General features: G+C 37.9%; 1 protein-coding gene, 1 long non-coding RNA gene and 1 pseudogene across 2 annotated transcripts in view; 1 reads left to right on the top strand and 2 right to left on the bottom strand.

The window, feature by feature from the left end:
- Positions 1-24,438, bottom strand: part of GIPC2 (GIPC PDZ domain containing family member 2) — a 67,602-nt gene extending 43,164 nt beyond the window's left edge. The window contains exon 1 of the mRNA XM_016151014.2: positions 23,812-24,438. Within this exon, the coding sequence (XP_016006500.2) occupies positions 23,812-24,336 (525 nt within the window). The 5' untranslated portion in view covers positions 24,337-24,438. The remainder of the gene's footprint in view (positions 1-23,811) is intronic.
- On the bottom strand, positions 1,990-7,411 carry LOC118613369. Its single transcript, XR_004955436.1, has 2 exons — positions 6,556-7,411; positions 1,990-4,633 (listed from the first exon to the last, which is right to left on the bottom strand). It is a non-coding gene; the product is annotated as an uncharacterized LOC118613369 (long non-coding RNA).
- On the top strand, positions 7,389-7,507 carry LOC118605209 (annotated as a pseudogene).
- Positions 24,439-24,880: the final 442 nt, after the last annotated feature.

Raw genomic sequence — 24,880 nt, 5'->3', positions numbered from 1 at the left:
AAAATACAGGTAAGGCTACTTCTGAAAACTAATATAAAAAATGTAACAAGGAAAATTTTATTTATCTTGCATTATAGTGCTTGAGAAAAGTAATTTAATTAGCGGATGAGGTGCTAAAATGAAAATGTCTAAAACACACAAAAAAATAGACCTTAAAGATAAACTAATCCAATCCCTTAATTTAAAAAAGAGGGACAGAGGGGATGAGGGGAGAGGGGAGGGGGGAGGTAGACAGAGGGAAAACATTTTTTAATCATTTCTTTAATTAAAAAAATAAATTAAAAAAAATTAAAAATAGGGGGTGGCTCCATAGTGTAGCGGTTAGCAGGTCTGTTTTTCAAGCAGAAGGTCCTGGGTTCACAACCCAGGTAGAGCCACGGACCATACCCCAGGGGCACCAGGCCCCTGGGTGCATGCTGGAGTGTGGAAGGAGACACCTTGCCTTCAGAGATCCAATTCTTAAGGGGAAACAGCAACATCCATAGGTCAAGGGTGGAAGTGGGAGGCGGGGGTAGTTAAAGAGGAAGAAAATCAAATAAAAATAAAATAAAAAACAATTTTTTCAAAATAAGAGGGAACTGAGGTCTGGGGAGTTTACTGCCATTTTGTCAAAGTCACATGATGGTAGAGACAAAATTAAAAACAGTAAAAAGTTGTGTGGAGATTTTAAAGGAATTTGTGTTTACCAAGCCTTTATTTGACCTCATTGTCTCTCAAAAAATGATTAATTTTACCAAAATCTGCAGTGCTACTCTTAAGTTTGTCAAGTCATAGTTTGGGTAATTCTTGGAACCCAAATACAAAATTATGCACGAGGAGAAGGGTTGAGAATATATCACTGGTTTAAAAATATGTTTCAACAAACACTTATTGAGTACCTTCAATGTATCAAACCAAATATTTTAATACAGCTGTTTTATATCAAAACAGCTAAATGAAAAAAAATCTTTAACTTTTTTATTAAGTAACTTTTGTCACAGATATTGTTAGCCCTTCCTTCATCCCTGAGCCTTGCCTCAATCCTCTCTCTATATTTCTAAGTTTCATATCATTCATAATTCCCAATGGAACCTCGAGCCTTAACTCATCTATAAATCTCATGAATTTCAGAAACAATGCAATTACTACATATTAAATAGCTTTTTAAACTACAACAAAATGTATCTGAATTGAAACAGCTCTTCTCTGCTATACAATTAAAGGTCCAGCATGGTCAGCAAAGCTCTGAGCAAACCAGAGGTGTATGAAAGACGCTACTGTACTAACCAAGACAAGGAAGCATGCAAAAGAACAAAGGCCTGCAAGGAGAAACCACTGCCCAAGCCCTTTCCTTTTTTCATCCAGTTCTGTGGTGAACTGTGTTAACTGGCTGGTCTTTAAATTTAACCCTTTCAGGGAGGACATAATATGTTTGGCTTTGTAGTTAGTAAGTGTTTGCAAATATTTCTGGTGTAAAAAATGTATTATTCACATAAAAAAAGTCATTTAAGCTCAGAATGTTTTCTATTTCTTATTTTAACTTTGAAATTAGTGGTATAATTAGTCCATTAACAAAAATAATTAATAACGGCTAGAGGATGAGTGAGTATGCATAGAAAACAAACTTCCTTTCTCAAAATGATGGGAAGGGAATAAAGAAATAAACATAGTTGTCTCCTTATTCTTTTTCCAGTGAAATCTGTTAACAGTATTCATAGTGGATCCCAAACACCACTAATATAAAAGCAACTTACCAAGTAGACAAGAAATAAAATGTTAAAACATAATGATGATATGAGAGAGAACAGGGAAAAGCCTTCAAAAGGAAATCCTACACAAAGTGAAATTCTCGTTACTAAGCTGCTTCCTTTCTTTCAATTTTTTGCATGCTTTACTGCAGAGCAATTAGATTTCCTGTAGATATAACCCCTTTCCATTGTTTCCTCCCTGCAAAATAATGCTCCATTCCAAGAAGCTAAAAGTTGGCAGGCAAGACATCATTTTTTTTCGGGAAGGAGTGGAGCTAGCGGTACCCTTCGTGGAATGGAGCTCCACAGAAAGCTGTGTTGAAAACCTGCGGGAATGTAATGGTCACCAGGAGGTTGAGTAAGAGCTCTCTGTAGCAGCAGATAACTAAAACTCCATGACTTCAGATCAGTTCTTCATGGGAGAATAAAAACCTAACACTCACACAACCTCAATGCATAGCTATCAGCAAATATATCTATAAGTATGTGATAAGGGTATAAAAATTCAAACACATCCTCTGTATTTTGAACTGAAAAATAAGAAAGTGATATACCACTTTCTATGTTGCAAAGATCATGTTCATTCATCCACTCACCAATTACCTATTGGACAACCTGCTTTTTGCCTGGTTCTGTGCGGCACGCTGGATGTGCAACGATGAATGTGACTAGCCCCTATATGCAAGGAACTCAGCTAGCAGATGCTCCACTGAAGTAGCAAGGAACATGAGCCAGTTGTATGTAACATATTAAAATCCATGAATATTTAAACCAAAGGAACCTCAAATACATGCTGTGTATTTCTACCTTCATTCATACCTTTTCCTTCAATCCAAAATCTAAAATGCCTGTCTGCCCACTCCACTCGTATGCCCTCGTGCAAATGTGGCTGCCCAAATGGAATCAATCACTCTTTCCACTTTTCTCACAGAGTTTAATTCTAGTACCTCATTCGAGCATCTGAGTCACCTTGCCTTGAAGTCCAGCTGGTGTTACACATACCTGTCACTCTCACTCTGGGATGTCTTAGTCATCTTTCTCTTTCCTACAACATCTAACAGTGCCCTGCTCAGTTTATATCTTGACAGCATTTACAGCACACGTTCACTTCATTTAATTCAACATATGTGTGTACTAGGTTTTATTATTTTCATTTTGTAGATGAAAGAATTATGATTTTATCCAATTAACACCATTAATAAATGTGTAATGTTAAAAGATTAAAAAACAAACAAACAAGAAAAGAAACAGTGAAGCAATCATATTACCAATGTCCCTTTAAGAAATGTTTGCTTCCAGTATATAAGTATACTAGATAAAAGGCAGTAAAATGTAGTACTTAACATTGTTTTTTATGCTCTCCAATGAACGAACTAAGCTAAATCAAAAGAAAGTAAACTCAAGGCAAGGTATCATGTAAGGAAAATGATTCATTCATTAAATATTCACCATCATTATCAACTTTTCTAAGGCAGAAAGAGTACTCATGACTATTCCGTTTTCTAGAGTAGCACTGCCCCGTAGAAATGTAATTTGAGCCACATAATTTTAAATGTTCTAATAATCACATTAACAATAGTAAATAGGTGAAATTAATCTAATTTACTCAATTAAATAACCTCATATTCAGAATATCATTTCAACATATAATCAATATAAACGTTATTTAGATAGTCTACATGTTTTATTAAGTTTTTAAGATCTGGTGTGTATTTACCCTTATAAATATATCTTGTACCTTATCTTAGTTGGGACTAGCCATTATTACTCACTATTCATATCTGGCTATCAGCTACCATATTGGGCAGCTCATTTCTAGAACCTCATGTTTTTATCAACTTGATACCTTGTATTTTCCCCATCTCCATATATCTACATATGCCATTCCCTTCCTTGGCCAAAAATGCTATAGCTTAAACACAACTTTTAAACCCACTCTATGTCTGTCAAAATCTTCCCCATTCAATAAAGTCTGGCTAAACTACTATATTTTCTATTATTATCACCATGGACTAACTTTATTTCTTCATACTTTACATACCTATTAAATTTCATACATCTCCTGTGAGACCATATGTTAATCCATAAACTTATAGTAAATAAAGATTTCTCTTATTGTGTGCCTGTCACTGTGCCTTATCTACAGGCGAGATGGATTAATGGAAGGAAAATATATATTGCCCTTTGAGGCCAGATGATGGAGGGCCTTGAATTGTTATTGTGCTGGACATTAACATCTACAGTATCCATTCCCCTTCCCCTGATTTTTCTTTGGAAATTTTTCCTTCCTCATTTTAAGCCATATGTTAGCTCGGATGGGAGTGATCCCATTCTCAGTTCCAAGAGAAATGAATCATGACTAGATTTAAATCGGCTAATGACTAATTCATAATCCAATTTAGGTCAAAGATTCAAAAAAAAATTTATTGGGGTTTCTGAGGAAAGAATCTTCTCTTTTCTGCTGTCCATCTGTCTGTCTGTTCATCTGTCCTTCCTTACCTCCCTTCCTCCCTCTCTCTCTGATGTGGAGTCTGAAACTACTGTAGCCATCACTGCAACATTTGAAGAGTGAGCTTGGGAACAAAGCTGACACATGGAGAAGGGCAGAACCTCTGGACCCAGTCTTATCTACGCACAGTACTGGACACTGGAAGTACTCTACCCTTTGCTCATTTTAATGTAACCTTCAGATATCATCCATACCTCTTATGTGTTTTGAAGGAAAATGATTCACATCCCCTGTTCCAGGCATAATACTTAAACTAGTCTAAATGGTGATTTAGGACTAAGATTATGGCTCAATCCTGGCCAACAAGATATAAAAGGAAAATGCCAGGAAGCTTCTGGAAAAATTTTTTTTTTTTACTAAGAAACAAACAAAGTAAAACACAATTCCCTTTCTTCACCTAGATGTTGCTTTACCTGTATGTGGTCTAGGAAATTCCAACACCATTTTACTTAGCAACTGAGGAAGAGACCAATGCCAAGAAAGGTAAAGCAAAGAGATGGAGTAAACAAAGATCTTTGACATTGGTGAGCTGCTCCATTAACCACCTCTGAAGCCCACTCTACCTCTTCACGTAAAATAATAAATTATCTTGTTTTAGCCAGTTTGAGTAGCTTTATGTTACATGTAGCTGAAAACATCTTATGTGATATATAGTCCTATCCTGGAATATTTACACGAGCCAGTAGTTTCACCAACTTATTCTGGGTTGGATTTTCTGTTGCTTTCAACTAAAATTCCTAACTGATATAACCATTATTCTTTCTATTGTCATTCTTCAAAGTTAAAAGTTCTTTATACCTACTATCTAATTTTAACCTTAAAAAAAGACCTCCGAGGCGTATGGTGAACTACGTTCCTTTCAATGAATTGAGATGTAATGCATCCTTGTCCTAATTTTGTATCCTAGCTCCTCTACTGAAAATTTCAGGCACAAAAAAAAGTGCCACCTCCTTATTGCCGATATCAGCAAAAAAACAAACAAACAAAAAAAAAAAACAAAAAAAAGATCTCTAGAGAGGAGCTATGTTATCCTTGCAATTGTTGTTAAAAAGAAAGAAAAGATGATGAAAGGAAAGAGAAGAAATCAATTAAGAGGTAAGAGACCTTCATCAGACCCCAATTCTGTACTCAGTGATAGTCAAGTCCTTTGAATTCCTTGGTCATGGCATCAGTCAAGCTTGGTCTACATCACACAGTTCATACGAAAACTCAATCAGAGATTATATATAAAAGTGCTTTTCAAACTACAAGCTCTATATAAAGGCTATTGTTATTCCTAGAATACAGGTGCTTCTTGAATAATATTTGTATTTATGCTTGACAGCTTCTTAAATTGCATTACTTTTTTTAAAGATATCAGATTTTGCTCTTTTAATGTCATAACCAGGATGGATTTCATTTTCCCCCATAAATTACACTATCCTTCAACTTTTTTTTATTGTTGAAGGATAGTTCCTGGACAGTATTCTTACCATGAATTTATATTTCAATTGCTGTTTTCTAGTTCTTTTTACATGGTTATGATTATTCATCCTTGAAATTCAATATGGCTAGGATGATAAAAATCTGAACTACTGTATAGAGCCCATTAATATAAATTAATATTGCTTATTTCTCTGATGACACTATTATATATTCCACAATTGTGTTTTATGAATAAGGTTAAATCATTTCTTATCAGTGCTTCAAAAGATTTTCTGGCCCACAGTGCTTCAAAAGATTTTCTGGCCCACAAACAATTTACAAATCTCTCAGAAAACACACCCAAATTCATTTTTAAAATGCCAGAAAGTCCATTTGCAACTGTTCTTTGTTAAATGCTTTCCTTAAACAGCAGCTGAGTTGTTCCAAAGATCTCTGGAAGAGGTTATGGGATTGTGTAACTGGCATTGCGTGTGTTACATTATTTGTGGATATGATTTTAAATATAAGTGATTAGAACAGTTACCTCTAGTGGTTATCTAAAACAGCAGTATTACTAAATATCATAATACAACTATTTTCCTATATCTCAATCTACCCCAAGAATCTTACTAACTTTTTACATGTTTTCTAAAGTAAGATAATAAGAAATATCAGCGAATGTCATTATAGGAAATAAAGAAGAGAACATGCATAGTAACGAACCTAATGATTAACTACGCCACACTCTCATTGGAAGTTAATGTTACACCTTTAAACACATGAAAACCACTTACATTGTTTCCTTTGTTAATGACTAAGGTTTTATTGGTGCCATTCTTATTATCTAAGTCTCAAAGTCTTTCTCTTAAAAAGAAAGAAAAAAAAAGATTATCTTACACAATTCCCTTCCTTCACCTAGATGTTGCTTTACCTGTATGTGGTCTAGGAAATTCCAACACCATTTTACTTAGCAACTGAGGAAGAGACCAATGCCAAGAAAGGTAAAGCAAAGAGATGGAGTAAACAAAGATCTTTGACATTGGTGAGCTGCTCCATTAACCATCTCTGAAGCCCACTCTACCCCTTCATGTAAAATAATAAATTATCTTGTTTTAGCCAGTTTGAGTAGCTTTATGTTACATGTAGCTGAAAACATCTTATGTGATATATAGTCCTATCCTGGAATATTTACACGAGCCAGTAGTTTACACCCTGGGTGATTCCGCACACAGAAGCGGACCTGAATCCCCTGCTCGAGCTCCCGTGGCCCAGACAGATCACATTTAAAATCCGGCTGTGATCCCATCACCCACGAGTCACACGATGGCCCAGGGCTCGCTGTCTCCAGCATGCTCGGGACCTCAGTCTAGTTAATTGCCATTAAAATAACAAGAATTTAATAAAATAAAATAAAAAAAAAACCTGAAATGAAAAGCAAAATAACTATTGGGTGTAAAAGATTACCAATTTACCCTGAATGCTTGAACAGTAGGAAGTAATTCTTCTAGTCAAGCCACAAGGACAAAAATTATGTTACTCAAAACTCTTTCCAAAAGCTCTAGGTATCTTATCTGACATGATTCCCCCAAAATATTTGGTAAATGTGCTCTATCAAGGTACTTCAAATAATTCTTCAATTACATTCACAGATGGGGACACCTTCTCATCTCTCTTTGGATACTGTGAAGTGAAAGAACTGGGGAGATAAAGTTCTAAAAGAATGGAAAAAAATTAAAATTAAGGATGAAGTCTATGGCCATGCTACCCTGAACAAGCCTGATCCCATCTGATCTTGGAAGCTAAGCAGGGTCGGGCCTGGTTAGTACCTGGATGGGAGACCACCTAGGAAAACCAGGTGCTGTAGGTGTAAAAAATAAAAAATAAATAAGAGATTGTAAGGTGACAAGGTCCTTGCAATCTGTGAGGTCAACCTCACCTAAAAAAAAAAAAAAATCAAGGTCCAAAAAACATTAATTGATTACTTACATGTACCAGGTGCTTTCACATATTATCTCATTTAATCCTTACAATTTTGTGTGAGGTATCATTTTACCTGTTTTTTACAGGTTAGAAAATAAAGGCTTAGAGAGATACAATGATTTGTGGTTAAGCGGTAGTTGGTATAAATGTAACTCCAGCTCTGGTTGTTCAACTCCAAGTTCTTTCCTTACAATGTTGTCTCTCTGACACCTAATATCTGCATAGAGACATCTAAATTACTGATCACTTCCTAAAGCATTAGCTCAACTAATCCCTGTGAGTCAGGTCATAGGGCAGGCATTACTACACCCTGGGCAGAGAAAACCAGCTCAGACCTATTAGATAATTTGTCTAAGGTCACGGTGGCTAGTGAATAACAGAGTCGAAATTGAAATTCAGACTTTTGAGCATTTTCTAACCTGTTATACTGTAACTGTATTGTAAATATAAACTCAGCTTTGAATTTAAAACTCCTAGAAGGCAGACTACACAGTTTTTTCTTCTATATGAAGCCACAAACACTATGTTAATTTAATAAACCATTCACTTCCTAAAAGGGGTGAAGATAACTTACCAAAAAGAAAGCTATTTGTAATTGGACTTTACAAGTCAAATATATTATGTTAATAAATATTAAAATATTAATAATACTGATTAATTTGATTTACTGTAAATAAGTAATTAGTAATTTATTTCCTCTAGTTACATCATTTTAAAACTAGTTACATTGATCTTTGTATTATAAACACACGTATTTAAAATCTCATGCCTATTATTTCCCAGTATAATACATGAAATAAATTTCTAAAGATTTGTTTTTTAAAATGCATATTTTATTATACAGTGGCTTTGCCCTAACCTTGTGTGTGGCTACAGTCATCTAGAAACAAGTTTCACAGTTTAGAAAAGATAAAATTGGCAACAAGACAGATAGTTAGAAACCTGACACCATATGCTCTATTTAGACCTTCATGAGGATATTGTACAAAGCCCTGCCTCGAACTGTGTAGAACTTTCTATAAATGATTCACTTCTAAATTAGCTGTCCTGGGTCAGCAGCAGCAAGTCTTAAATAAAAAGTGAATCACCCTTTGTACTCTTTCTTCTCTGGTACAACTAATTTTCCCCCCAGTGTTTTTAATGAGCAACAAAAATAATTTTATCCAAAAAAAGAAAATCAAGTTCATATTTTTAATATACCAAATGACTTTCCAGAAAGACCAAAAGAACATAATATTTTCTTTTATTAACAACATCTAATCAGAACAAGTATGTATCAAAGAAAGTCAAAATCTCAAAGCAATCTTTCAAATACAAGAAAAGGTTAAAAGAACAGGGATAGGTTTTAGTCTTGCCTTTGTGAACATTACACAGACACCAAACCAATGAGTAAGATAAATCAAACGTGTATAGCTATATATATCATCCTCTTCCACAATATTCTTCCAGTCAGAGGAGATACCTAAGCTTTTAGCCTAGTCTAATAATGCTGCAAGGTTATATGCCAGTTTTAAAGATATCGCAAATCACTGCTATTCCCCTTGTCAGGTACGGTCTCAAATTTTCAGTTTTCAGAACCAATTATCTTCTCAAAAGCCTCCTCTTGTTTGACACTTAAAATGGCAAAGAACCTAAAAAGGTATGGAGAGACTATAACAAAAAGACATTTTCCATCTCAATGTAAACAATGGGAACAGTGTAGTAGGGTAGTTTGTGAAATATAACATATTAAACTATTAGGACCAATAAAGAGACTTGTGATTAAACTTTCTAGTCTATCAAATATTTATACAAATACAATTTGTTTTAACATGGCCAGTAGGTCCCAAAGGGTTCTTAAACAAAATTTCAAAATTTGTTTGACAGAATGTTTATGTTATGTTTTCCCATAAGCCCAGGAAGTGGACTTATAACCCTTACAATGAAATGTCTACAAAGCATGTGATATTTTACAACCACCCAAATAAATCACGGAAAACTGGAAAGCTAGCATGATGAGCCACTCAGGTGTCAAGATGGAGTGACAGGGGAGGGTGGTCTATTCCATATTATTCCCTAGGAAAGAAATTCTGACAGAGAGATGAGCACTTTACTGCGGGGGGGGGGGGGTATTCAATGTGAGAAACTATAAACATTTTGAGAAAGATTGAAACTGATTTTTATTCTAAACTAGGATGCCTGAAAGACATTAGGAAAATGTACTACAGAGTGACAGGGTGAGAAGTGACAAAAGAAAGTGTACTACAGGGTTCCCTAGATAAGAGATGACAAAGGGCTGGGACATTAGAAAATTTGAGAAGCGTAAAAAACTTCACCTATGGGTAGGGCCGATGTTACACAAGTGAGTTTAGCTATGGAAATGGAGAGTATGCGTAAAGATTCTTCTAAGCTCAGGGTTGCTCAACTTTGAACTATTTCCACAGTACGGATAGAGTGCCCCAAGAACAATGACCTGGAAGAGGTGGAGAGAAACTGCCAGGAGCAAAATTCTGTCACAGAATCAGAGATACTTAAGCACAGCCCTGGTGAAAGACTCCTCACCTTTGTTCAGAGTCATTTATTACTAGCTCCCGCTCCACAGTCTAAGCAGCTTCTTTCCCACCCTCTGCTTGCTTGCAACATGACTGCATTCCTGCCTGTAAGGCTCCAGGGACAGGGCAGGCAGAGCAGACAGAGGGGAAGGGAGGAGGCCCCAGCAGTGTTAGGAGACTTCCCAAAGAAGCTGGCAGGCTGCCACAGAGCTTCATCCTCCTCTCCCAGGAATGTGTCACCACGCCAGAGCCAGGACAAGGAGTACCAGAGCCTCCTGGCTCCAGGCTTGGTGCTGACACTGTGCTCTCACTACCTGCTTCTATTTTTATGATTCCACTCTTCTCTCCCCACCCCCAGCCTAAATGCCTGTAATTCAAAACCTTCCTCACTGCCCAGGAAACTGGGCTTTTAGATTGTTGGTGCTTAATTAACAAATGTATAATAAACCTTCTCACATATTTTTCTTCTTTCTCCTTTTCTAGTAGGCAATTGGGTTATAATTAGAATGACTCCAGGTTCCAGTTTAGCCCTTTCACTCTGCGAAGTATCTAGATTTGGAATATAAATTATATGGCCACCAATTTATGCATCTTTATATGATCAAATAAGCATTTTCCCATTTCAGGATGGTAAAAAAAAAAAAAAAAAAAAAAAAAAAGTATCAAAAAATTACCCCCAAATCTTTGAGGAAAAGAGAGACAGAGAATTAGTATTTATTGAACCATTGTTCTAGATACTTAACATGCTATTTCATTCAATTCTCACAATGATTCTATAAGACAAGTATTATTTGTACATTTTCCCCAGTGAGAAAGTCGAGGCTACAAATGGGCATCTCTAGGCATCAAACCCAGGACACGCCACTCTACCCTGAAACCCACCTCCCCATTGAAGTGACCTCAAACATTTCTACATGCCACCCTTTCTTATCTGTCTTAGGACCCTGTAAAGCTGTGAAGTTGCCACCTATGCAGCTTTGAAATATTACAAAAACTTGAAACTTCACAAATTTAACAAACCAACCACATGTTCCACTCTGTGTAATTTATACAGTAGGTCTTTCTGGTTTTCCCTTCGTGTTGCTTTCACACTTTATCCCCCTTACCTCCTAACTTCACAGCATAGAGCAAGTGCTTAACCTCAAGCTATGTGGCTTAGGCAATGTTGCTAGGGCAGGTAGTGTGATATTGCTCTAAGGAAACAGTTGGAAATTTTGTGAGGCTTTTTCATTGTTACAATGATTGTGTGAGCCCGCTGGCACTTGGGAGAGACTGGGGATGAGGTAAGAATACTGTATGAACTCTAATGCTCAGAGAGGCCCCACTCAGTGAAGAACCGATTGGCATCTCACGTGATTTTCAAATGTCCTACTAGAGATTCATGCTGGGAAGAGAAAATATGTGTATATAATTATTTAAGCCTAGAGCCTAACTCTGTGTTACAGATAAAGTATGTTTTGTTAAGAATTTTCCTGGACTATAATTATCATGTAAATTAAGGAAGCTTAATTGTTTGTACAGAACCTTACCAAGAATTGTTCATCATTGCAGGAAATCAAGTCACTGACAGCAATGCCGACCATGTTGGTTGAATTTTCATATGAAACATTTATATCAGCCCACTCCTATTGTTACATTATGTAATTCTACAACTATCTATAAATATTATTTATCCTTTATTTCAAAATGTAACATATTCAGAGTCAATAACATCCAGTTGAATATTGTCTTATTCTTACTCTTTTTAAATCTAAACTCATTCACTAGAAGTTAGGTATAAGCACCTGACTGCTTCTTTATGTCTTCTAAGATAGTTTTCTCAAGTATTTGCATAAAACTCCATATTTATTCCCAATATTAGAGGTAGGAATACATTAATTTTTAAAAATTATATGTATAGGCAAATAATATTGTTTAAAACTTTATCTCAGGATAGTAAAAGTGGTGTCACAAAATATTTATTATTAGAGGGGAAGTTTGAATCCAATAAGGTTAAAAATCACCTATATAAAGGAAAAGAGCATAGGCTTTGGAATTAAAGTATCAAAGAGATACTAACACAAAGATCAGAGTATCTCTTTAAACTGAGTAGCTTGAGCAACTTTTCTGCTCTGAGCTCCAGTTACCTCATCTATAGATCTTAATCATTTCTGGGGGTTGTGGTAAGAATTACTATTTCAGATAAGATAGCACAGGTTAAGTGGTGATGGTAGGTATTCAACGATAATTTCTCTTTCCTTAATGCTCAAGATATGCTTCCCTTACCCTAATCACCTTTTCATACAGGTGGGAAAATTAAGATAGAGAAGGGACAGTGTAAAGAATACAGGCACGAGAGGGTAACAGGAATCACAGCCAGCACCTAATACCTAGCCACACCCAGACACACTACGGAGTATCAAATGTTAAAGGTTCAGGAGATTAAATTCAGATTCTGGCCCTGGATCATAAAGGACATAGTAATAACGCCAATCACATAACCACTACTAGATTAATGCAATACACAGATATGTGAATTGTTCCAAGTATAGATAAAGAATTATCATTTCCTCAACCTAGTTACTGTGTAATCCCTTTAAAACCACTTAAAGTTAACATTGCAATTTAAGAACTTGTAAGTTTTACAGACTGAGATGTAGATCCTGGATTTTAGCCATTTCAAAAAAAAAAAAAATTGGAACTGTTCTTCTACATGTGATTTGATTATCTCCAAGGAGATTTTTATAGAATAATAAATATACTTTCTAAATGCCCTAGGCCTTGAACCTCTTAATACCTACTTATCAAGGGCCAGATATGTTTCTAAAAAGCAAATATTCTATCATTGACAGAGTTAAAGGTCCCTTCCTGCCTTTCACTGATCCATAGAAGCTGCAAGATCTCCCCAAGCTTCAACTTCTTACTCTATATTTTAATCACCAAAACCTCAGAAAATTCAACACACCCCAAACAACAGAGCTAGAGTTTCTGAGATGAATCAGAAAGACCAAGTGTTTTAGGTATCAATCCAGAGAAGCGGTGGCAGTCATCTACTCTCAGAAGGCTACCTCTTTTCTTTGTCTATCTCAGCAGGTATCTAGCCCAAAGTATTTGTTAACCTGTTACTTTTATCTGAATAGTTTCAATGAATACCTTTGCTTACCTCAGGTGATGAGGGTTTATCATAAGGAGACACAGGGAAGCAAAGAAGCAGAGAAAACCTTTTCAGAAAACTTGTAGACGTCTTATAAGGTATTAAAATTGGCCCATCGCCATTAAAGACACAATCTCAACTATCCAGGCATAAAGAACACTCCAGTAACTCTCTGGGACCCTGCAATGATGCCAGTGGCCCAAGGAGTTATACAAGAAAAAGGTGTGTGGGGGGGGGGGGTGGCGGTGGGAGAGGGGAGCACATAATCAAATAAGTGTGGAAAATAAGAAAAAAAACACACTTTAAAAAATTTTGGTGGACTTCTTAGAAACTGTAATGTGCATTACAAACTTACAAGATACATTTCTGAAAGTTATTTGACAACTGAAGGCATTTTTCTATAATATTTGAAGAGCTAGTGTTCCTTAGAACACAGTTTAGGAAACTTTTCTAGCTTAAATAGAAACTAGTTAAATTTCTCGTCTTTGAACTGAACTCAACTGGAGAAAGGAGCCAGCATCAAGTACAATACTGAACTCATAATAAGCACTCAGCAAAAAATAGTTAAAAGTAATCAGGCATGGGTGATTTGGTAGTTAAACAGGTTAAAAAATTGCAATACAATAAAGGCCATTTCAGCTCTAGAATTACATTCGATAAATACCTATAATGTACCAGGCGCTGATCTATGTGCTTACATACATTATTTATTTACCTCTCACAACAATCCTTACGGTAGATACTATCATTGCTGCCATTTTACAAATGAAGAACAGAGACAGAGCAGCCAGTAACTTGCCCACAGTATCACAGATTGTAAGTGGCACTTCCAACCACTAAGCTATTATACGGTAATTCAATACTTTCATAAGCAGGAGGGCTAGAATGAAAGCGCTATATGGGCACAGATTGTTGTCTGTTTTGCTCACTGATGTATCCCAAGATAGGAAACACTTATTGGCACAAAGCCAGTAATCAAAAAAAATTTGTAATTAAGGAGAAGATTGAACAGGCCTAATATGTGTACCTTCTGCTTTAAAGTTAAAATTACTTTCCTATTTTAAGTTCATAGCATGTACGAATGATAAAAATATACCTTTATATGATGAACACCTCTTTTTAGAGGGCTTTATCATCTTTTTTCCCTGTACTTGGTTCTCTACACACATACCAGGAAGAAATATCTCCCCAGTGAAACCTTTTGAAGAATTAAAATTCTGCCAGAATTCCAATGCAAGGAGCCCATCTGGCTCTGCCAAGGGTATGGCTGGCAAAGTTTTTTGGGACAAAGGGCTCTCAAATAGTTCTAACCATAGTTCCAAAGTTCTAGACAGACACAGCTGCTTCATTGTACAGACAACAACAACAAAAAGAGTATAGAAGGGAGTTTTCAAAATGGGCTAGCCTATTCCAGCAGAAATATTGACACCATTATAAAAGGACTTACCTATTTTCCCTGTTGGTTTTATTTCATTCATTCAATCAGTAAAAATTTTAACTATACTTTGGATAATGCTTCATTAGAAGAAAAAAAAATCGAACCTCATCTAATTATTCCTTAAGCTACAACTATCGATTTATAAGAAACACAATGACAGAGGATGCTGAACTACATAATAGGAATGCAATGAGCAAAATACAAACAATAAAAAAACTATACAGGATAAATGATCTGGCTTCATCAACAAATACATTGGAAAGGGAAAAAAATAAGGATGGGGAACTATAGATTATAATACATATTTAAATGCAACCAAAATTAAATTACAGTATTTAGGAAAGCACACTTCAGTGATAAAACTATTTTTTAAGAAAGACTTGTTACTGCAAAAGTCAGGAAAGTGGTTACTCTTAGGGAGCAGGTGGGAGGGGGTACATGGAAGGTTCGGGGGTGGCTGGTGAGGACAAAGGTGTTCTACTTACCCAATAAGATGTGCATCTGTTTAATGTGCTTTTCTCTACTTGTGTTACATTTAATAATACTCTTTTTAATAGGGAATGAAAAAAAGAAATGTTGGCAAATGTTGATAACTGTCGAAGCTAGGCACATGAGAGTTACAGCATTTTCTTTGCTTTTGCACATATTTAAAATTTCTGTAATAAAAAGTTTTAAATGGGATTTTTTTTTTTTTTTTTTTTTTTACTACATACCATCTGCTAGTCCCTGCCCAGAGCAGCAATCAATATTATGGAGGAGACAGACTGTAAGTGAACAATGACTGTTCAGTCTGATAAGAGTTATGTAAGCTCAGAGGAGAGGTGCAGAACTCAGCCTTGAGATAAGGAAAGACTTTGGGTAGTGACTCAGGATGGCTGAGAACAAATGAGGGAAGGTGAAGGGGACTGCCATTGGCCTATGACGTGGCAGGGACAAGAGAAGTGGTTATCCCTTCCCAGGAATTTGGACTTTATTCTAAAATTGTTCACATGCTGTGAAACTTCAGGGGATTTTCAGCACAAAAAGCAACAGTCTTATCTATTTCTTATCTTCTCGATAGCAATGAGGACTCTAAAGCAGCTGGTTAGATTATCCTCCCACTGCTCAAAATGAGTCATGTTTGAGTTGCTTTTTTTTTTTTGCTTGAGTTTTTCACATAAAAATGAGGCTGATGCTCATGAGGGATAGCAAGCATACATCATGATTGTAATATATTTAGAACTTCTCAGATGATGCTGTGCAGTTCCAGAAAATACCATTATATTCAACTTAAACCAAACATTTCTAAAGAAAACACAGCAAATGGTTGATTGTTTCCATAATTATTATAAACACAAGAATCATTCCTCTGCTGAAAAACAATTTGAGTTATTCTCACTGTCTATAAAATAAAATCCATACAGCTTCAAAGACATTTGTCGTCTCAGTATCTATATCTACATCTTCAGCTTCATCTCCTTCTGTATTCACCATTTTTTATTTATCAGACTTTATGGAGCAACTAAACCATCTAGTGACTCTAAGAAGGAGATTTATTTTTTTTAAGTCTCAGCCTTTAAAAAGAAGTAGAAGAGTAATTAAATTCAATGCAGTGTGCTAATACAATGTTAAATCATGCAATCGTGGGTATCACACCTAATCTAGATTGGCAGATTCACAAGGAAGGCTTCTTGGAAGAAGTAACAGTTGAGACTAAAGAGGTGAGTAGGAACTACCGGAAGAAAGTGAGAACAGCACGAGAAAATGCACCGAAGACTGAATGAAATAGCTAAATATTCTGGAATGTAAAGAGGGGATCATTAGATGAGGTTAGAGCAGTAGGCATAGGACAGAACTCGAGAGGCCAGCAGAAACAGAAGACATTGTTTGGCTGGTGGGAGTTATTTAAAAGTGCTATGGTCTGAATGTTTGTGTACTGCCTCCCCCCACCCCCCCCAAAAAAAATTCGAATGTTGAAATGTTAACTCCCAAAGGGGATGGTATTAGTAGGTATGGCCTTTAGGAGGTGTTTAAGCCCTGAGGGTAGAGCCCTTATAAATAGGATTAGTGTCTCATCTGAGAGGTTCCAGAGAGACCACCAGTCCTATCTACCATGTGAGGATATAGCAAGAAGGCATCGATTACGCACCAGAAAGTGGGCTCTCACAAAAAGGTGACCATGCTGGTGCCATGATCTTGGACTTCCCAGCCTCCAGAACTGTACGCAATAAATTTTTGTTGTTATCGTGGTTTTGTTAGGGCAACCCAAAAGGAGTATGATAGAAAGTAGCTGGGAGTCCTAAAGGTTTCTCAAATAGATATGATCAGAGCATCAAAATATTAAAATAGAGGATAAGTGGGATTAGGGAAACTAGATTCAGGGTGCCTCTTTAGAACCTGCACTGTAATCATCCAGCAGTGACAACTGTCAGTGCCCTCCAGCCAAGGACCACCAGGAATTCTCACCTCTACTTTCTTGCTCCAAGGGAGTTCGAAAGGACTTGGGCTTGTGTTAGATGATTTGGGGGCAGGTCCAAGGAAACACTGGTTTGCTCTGGATAGGGTACAGTCAGGAAATGGGGGCAGTTTTTTGACTATCTTAGTAAACCTATCTATAAGGTGGACAAAATCATCAAAGCTAAAGTTGTGACTGGTAAAGAAGCAGCAGTCATATCTGGCAAGGCAGGGGACGCCTGGTCATTTTTGTGGTTTGGACAATGTTCATGTTTGTGTTTCTGTTCAGACATGATTCCAGAGTAGTCTTATTTTTGTCTTGATCCATCACAGTCACAGAGTGGTCTTATCTAATGTCGATGTTCTATGAAATCATTTGTGTCCAACAAGAGAATGCCAAGGCCTGTGAGTGTCAGGCCAGCTCTCAGCTGTCAGAGGCTACTTCTCTCTCACACACTCTACTCTGTTTGGTTCAGCTTGCTTCACAGTCCTCAGAGCTCGATGGTAAAATTCACACTGAATTCTCAATTCATTCCCTTTCGGTTTTGTTTTTTTTGTTTGTTTGTTTTGCTTTGTTTCTTTTTTTGCTTAGGGACCTCTATGCAAGTAGTGAACCCCATTTTCTGTTCTTCCCAGAAGAAAAGACACAGTTCCACTTGCCAACTATCTGCATTGCTGGAAATGATAAAGTCTGCAGTGCTGTTCATGTTCTCCAGAAGTGCCACATAGATACAAAATATTGACTTTCATGAGAGTTCAGTACTGATGCCAGCAAGTTGGGAAAGGAAAGCAGTTTCTCGGAACCTTCACATGGCAGCGCCACATACACTGTAATTGATCTAAGAGGCAATTTTGCTTGCCTCCAACTTCTTAATTTCTTGAATTTGTAGAGATGTACACTTTTGATACAAATACCTCTTACTTAGCTTCTCCCTCTTACTCTTCCCACTTCAAGACATAAGTAATGCTCTTCACTCCTACCCCCATCACAGGCTAGTCTCTTTGCTCACACTACAATATAAAAAAATTAATACCTACATAGGATATCAGTATCTTAACTGGTACTAACGCTTTGTCCTAAAGCTACAGGATTTTCGTTGCTGTATTTGTAAGGATTCTTTAATTTAACAAATATTTTTGAGCTGCAACTATTTTGGATCTAGGCTCTGGGAGCTACATCAGCAAACAAAACAGACAAAATCCTTGACTTCATGTAGCTTATGTTCTAGTACAAGGAAGGAAAAAACTAAACAAAATAAGTTAAATATACACAGTGTATTTGTGCACTATGGAGGAACATTAAGTGAGGAAGGGAATAGGAGTGCTATAATTTTAAGTAGGACGATCACTGCCAGTTGCACTGAAAAGGTGATATTTGAGCAAAGAAGAGCAATCTGTAGGAAGAGGTGCTGGTGAGACTACAGCCAGTGTAAAAGTCCTTAGGCTCCAGAGTTCAAGGAATAGCCAGAACACCAGACTGAGCAGAAAAAACAATGATGTTACAGAGGTCACAGGGCTTGTATGTAGCCCATCATATGAGATGGACAGCTATTAGAGAGTTTTCCGAGCCAAGATGAGTTACAGAATGTATCTCACTGGAGACAGGAATTTTTGAGTTTGCCACAAGGGAGAAATGGAATAACAGCATAAGGGATGAGGGCAGGTGACAGGAGGAGGTTTGTTTTGTTTTTAAGAAAAATAATAGCATGATTTTATGTTGAATGAGGTAGGACTTGAAATTAAAATCACAATTCTTACACTTCTCCCTAGAGGACATACAAATGACCAACAAATATATGAAAAGATGCTCAATATCACTAACTATTAGGGAAATGCAAATCAAAACCACGATGAGATATCATCTCACACATGTTAGAATAGCTATAATCAACAGAACAAATAACAACAAATGTTGGAGAGGATACGGAGAAAAAGGAATCCGCAAACACTGCTGGTGGGACTGCGAATTGGTACAGCTACTATGGAAAATAGTATGGAGGTTCCTCAAAAAACTAAGAATTGATCTACCATATAACCCAGAAATCCCTCTCCTGGGTATTTATCCCAAAGACTTGAAAACCCATATCCAAAAAGATATTGGCACACCAATGTTCATAGCAGCACTATTCACAATGGCCAGGACATGGAAGCAACCAAAGTGTCCTAAGACAGATGATTGGCTAAAGTTGTGGTACATATATACAATGGAATATTTCTCAGCCATAAGAAGAGATGAAATACTGTCATTTGAGACAACATGGATGGACCTTGAGATAATCATGCTAAGCGAAACAGGCCAGACAGAGTAAGTTGAAAATCACATGATATCACTTATATGTGGGATATTTATCCTAAAAGCAACAAATGAACAAGACAAACAGAGACTCAGGGACATGGACAATGGACTAGTGGTTACCAGAGAGTAGGGAGGAGAAGGAGGGTAGAGGTAAACAGGGTAAAGGGGGTATGATAGAAGGGGTTAGGAGAGGGCGAAGTGGGTAAAGGGGATCAAATATATGGTAGCTGAAGGAAACTGGACTTTGGGTGGTAAAGACACAATAGAATATATAGATGTCAAATTATAATGTACACCTGAAAATTATATAGTTGTATTAACCAATATTACCCCAATAATCTTAACACACACACACACACACACACACACACACACACACACACACACATTGAGAGAAAGTAAAGATGAATAAATAGAAAAATAATAAAATAATAAAATAAAATCACAATTCTTACCTTTTCTGCTTCCCAAGTGCATTTATTTATTTGACTGCTTTTATGTATTGAGAGAAAAGGGGTTATATTTGCTTGATCCATTTATTCAATGAACTATTTAGTATAACAAAGTCAGAGGAAATAATTTTTGAAATTTATAAAGAAACTTGAGTTTTCAGTTTCTGGACATGTAAAATACCTATTTACAAAATTGATTTCTTAAAAAGCTCTTTCAATTTCATTTTCTTTTCCTACAATCTTTCCACATAATAGAGAATTAAAACATGTCATGGCACAAACTACTTGCTAAACAACTAGAGTAGTCACTTATGCAAAATGCTCCTACAACAAATTTTATGACTAGGGCTCGAGTTTAATGATCAACCCATTTATAGAATCTAAATATTTTAAAAGATAGCATTAAACTTTTGTAAAAATATTCTTGAGTTTTTATTATGAGTTAACTGTTCTTTTAGACAAGATTAATTTAGTTTCTTTTTTCTTCTTACTGAGTTGCTCACTTAGTTGTTTAGGAAAATCAATGTCAGCTGGAAGGGATTTTTTTCTTTTGCATAACTGGCCATCTGTTTCAAAGTAATGATCACAGACTGCACCCAGCAAGTGATTCAAAGGTTTCATAAACTTCCTCCTTTAGGTACCGGGAAATAGGTAAAATCCACGACCGTCAGTTTCACGACAGCATCTTTTTGATGCCACAATATTTCTGTGGTTGGGTCTGAGGCTTTAATTAAAAGGCCGTTTGTTTAAAAAAGTTTTTCCAGGTTTGTATTGGAATTCGAATACAATTACCAAGAATCTCACATCTGCTATATAATGGACTTGGAATCAAAAAACCTGGATTCAAATCCTGCCTCTGCCCCATACCAGCTCAGTGACACTGGGCAAGCTGCTTAAAGCTTCATTTAGCTCAACTGTAAAATGAAAGGAATCCTTACGTCTCTGCTATGGTGAAGACAGAATGATCACATGGGCACATCATGGACTGCCAGTAAATTTGCCTGAACTGGCTGCATCAGATACCAGGTCAAGCCAAGTCCTTCCCCTTTTTTACTCAGTAAAGAGGGTACAGATCTTCATACAGTGCTATTTATATCCTTATAGCCACCTCTCTAGAGAAAAGGCAGAACTTCTGAGTTAACCATCTATTTAACCTATTAAGTGGAAATTTTTTCTTGTCCCCACTGACATCTCAAAAGTTTATATCACTATTACTCTTGCTAGAGGAATGGGATGTAAAATGGGATCTCATTGATGTGCATTTTATTTTAATAAATGTTTTAAAATTAACTATTGAGATACTTAAAATATATTATATTGTGATAAGCAATAGTTTATCCTGGATATACTTAACTCTTTTTAATCCAAATGGAAAATTTGCATTAATGTTGATTATATCCATAAACAGACTAATAAACATATGCATATGGGATTATATGAATTTATAGACTTTGGTATAGCACATTAAAACACCTTGTTTATATTATGTTGGAATTTTATCTTGCAAATGAGAGCCTTGAAAACTGAAAACGTTGAACATGGCTGTCAATTTATTGCTGAGACACCATGGAAAACTTGGGAAGGAACATAGCTTCCCAAGGTTTAAATACAGGCTCTGCTACTTACTATGTGTAATTATGAAAAATTTCTAAACCTCAAAGCCTTAGTCTCCTCTTTGTGAAGCAAGGATATTAAGAACAATACTTCTCAAGGATTAAGTAGATTGAATAAAGTCATACATCTCAAGCTCAAAATAATATCATATTATGATCAGGAAGATTGTTAATGCAAAGTAAATAAATCTAGAGTCTTTGGTTACAAGAGGGACATTGGTTGTCAGTTAAGTACACTAACAATCTCACTTAGAAACCATAAGATCTAATTTTAAATAACAGCCAGCTTTTTTTTTTTCCTAGCTATGTGACCTTGGCTTTGTACCTCAGCGCCCTCATTTAACTGTTAGATATTAATATTAGTTACAATTTGTTAAGCAGTGACCATCTCCCATGCAATCTGATAGTTTTTGAGGGGGAGGAATAAACTCTTCTATCCTCAAAGTTCTTTCAGCTGGTCTAATAATCAAATAGACACAAGATAGATTAACAAGAGAAAATAACCAAATTTAATACATAGATGCCCATGTGGACCCCGCATACATAAGAGTCAGAGACCCTACCCTACATATGTGAGAGGTTCAAAGACAGAAAGAGAAAATGAGGTATACATATGACACTCTGAGCTAAGGATCATCTTGGGGCTTCAGAGGGCATGAAGGTCATTGCAGGACAATAAGAGATGTTCAGCAATTGTCCTGCCTTATAGATGAGTGAAAAAATGGTTCTCTCTGGCCATCTCTCATTACAGGCAAGTCCCCTAATTCAAATTCTTCTAGGTAGTTAAGGGGAGATGAGAGTTTCTCTTGAGCCCAAAGGGTCTTGGTTGCCTTTAGCTCAAAACAATCCATATACCACAGAGGCAGATCTTGGGGTGACTCGTTCTGAACCCCTACAGTTTATATATGAACCCCAGTCTTTATAATAACCCTTCGTGATAGGTGTTCTTATCTCTATTTTATAGATGGCTGAAACTGAGGCAAGTTAAATTTGTTTGAAGACACACAGATAATACGTGGTAGAACCTGGCTCAACGTCCAGGTTTACCAGTATCCAAATCCTGTTCTTAGGGACCTAGTGAACAACCTGCCACCTACCTGCCCCAGAGGATCAAAGGACATTATTGCTGTAAAAGTGCTTTTTGAATTGGAATGTCGTATTAAAAACATGAAGATTTGTTACTACTCTATAGCAATAAAAATAATTCACAAAATAGGTTTGTCATTTGCCCCCTTGGTGCCTGGAAACCTTGAAAGAACAAAAGGTTACACTTTAGGCTCTCTTTCATCTGCTCTTGGAATTTTGCCTTGACCTCAATTTCACTTGAACATACCTGATAAACAACATTAAAGGACAGATATCCAAATGCTATTCTATCCCACTCAAAGTCAGCTCCGGGCACTGGTGAGTCCAAGACAACATAATGTCGTGCTTTACCTTGAAATGTGGACATAACACTTTCTTGGGCTAACTTCTTACACCCACATTTGCAGTTCCCTTGGGTAAGCATAAAGGAAGTGGTCACATAAATGTCCACATAAACTAGTGCTTTCTAAATCACGCCAATATCGAACTTCAGTTCCAGGACGCATGCAGTCAATTTAAGGCAAATTTCGGTCCCCTCTTCAAGGATACGATGTAAAATTTGGAGATTTCCCCCCCTGTGAGTGAAAATTTTGTTACCTAGGCCCATGTAGTTAAAACTCCGAAAGTTACAACCGCCCCGCCCTTGATAGAATGAACTTTTTGGAAATGCCATAAAGGATTTGTGCTGAACCAGGACACCTAAGGAGCAAAGCGGGACTCGGTTTGGTATTCCCCAGAAGGCACTTCGTCCTCGCCCCCTCCCCACCCCCTATCTGGGAGATGCTCAGAGTGGCCGTCTCACCCCTGCAGAGGAAATAGGAGAGTAAAGTCCTGATGAAGTCCTGGGTGTTCATTAGCCCAGCCAGATCTTGACTCTGGAAAAGGCACTCAGGCCCGGAAAATCCGAATCTGGGAATACTAACGCATTCAGATTTGCATTAGGAAGGAAGAAAAGTCGCCCCGGGTTTCCCAAAATCCGGATCTCCAAGCATAGGGAATGAGACTTTCTCCGGTCCTTAGCTTACTTTTCCCCTTCCCATTAAGGCCCTCTCACCTCCCCTGGGGCGCTCCCGGCCAGCTCCCCGCCGCATCCAACGAGGGACTCAAGGCAGCGCCGCTCAACCATCCAGGGCCAATTCCCGCCGGCGCTACGCTTGAGAGAGGCTGGGAGAGAGCGAGAGGGGCTGAGCCCGAGCACCCGACCCTTACCTCGGACGGTGAGATCTCAAACACGCCCGCGATGTTGTTGTAGAGCTCCTGGATGCTGGAGAAACCCTCCACTCGGCCCGTGGCGCTGCCGTGCGCCAACTGCGTGTAGAAGACCAGCCTGCGTGGGGGGTCCTCGGACGCCGCGGGGCTGCCGCCGCCGCCCGCGCACGCCTGCTCGCCCTCCACTAGCCGGGCGGTCTCCTTGGACTTGGCTTTCTTCTTTACCCGTAGTCCCAGGGGCATCTTGCCTAGCCTACAGCGGGCGCCCACCTGCGCTGCGAACCGCGGCCTCCTTGGCTTGGCGTCGCGGACTTTGAGCTCCCGGCCCCGGGGCTCCGCGCAGGTAAAAGGTGCCGCTGGACCAATGACCGTGGCGCTTCCGCCAGATCGCTCCTGGGCAGAGTCCCCTCCTCCACCCGGAGGAGAGGCGTCTGGACCCGGAGCAGCCACCTGCCCTCCTCCCTCCGGATGAATCCAGTGAGAAGAAAAGTACCCATTCCCGCATCTCATCTCAGGGCCTCTCATCGCCCCCGCCCCTACCCGCTTCTTTTAAAAATGGCTCGAATTCCTTAAAAGCCTGAGATGCCGAAGCTACAGAATAACACTTCTTAGAATACAAAACACGCCAGCTCTTGTGATGCTTTTCACAAACATCTGGTAAGCACTCACTCCACTGGGACACACGCCCGTACGTCTGAGCCATTGGGATACGAATTTCAGTTAGAAGTCTACCTTTATCTGCCTTCTCTGTGCCTTACACCCTGCGGGGCAGAACTGGGTGGGGGGGGGGGGGAGTTTCGAGATGAGTGCCACATTATATTCATTTTCAAACACCCTCAGCAACTCCCAGTAATCCTTTGTACTTCGTCCTGGGCAGCTCTCTCTCTCAAACGTTCAGCGCTCTCCCAAGTCATTTGCCCCACCTCCGCCCTTCTCGGTCTCCGCAGAGGACCCTCCCTCTTTTATACTACGGAGAAAACCAAGGCCATTGGTGTGACCTGTGAGCTCCCCTACTTCCCCACCCTTTGTCACTCCACCCACTTCCACTCTCCAAACTCCAAAGAAACCT

This window comes from Rousettus aegyptiacus, unplaced genomic scaffold (genome assembly GCF_014176215.1).
Source record: "Rousettus aegyptiacus isolate mRouAeg1 unplaced genomic scaffold, mRouAeg1.p scaffold_m13_p_1, whole genome shotgun sequence".
NCBI classification, from domain to species: Eukaryota; Metazoa; Chordata; class Mammalia; order Chiroptera; family Pteropodidae; genus Rousettus; species Rousettus aegyptiacus.
Note: the sequence above shows the minus strand (reverse complement) of the source record. Positions and strands in the feature narration are given on the sequence as shown.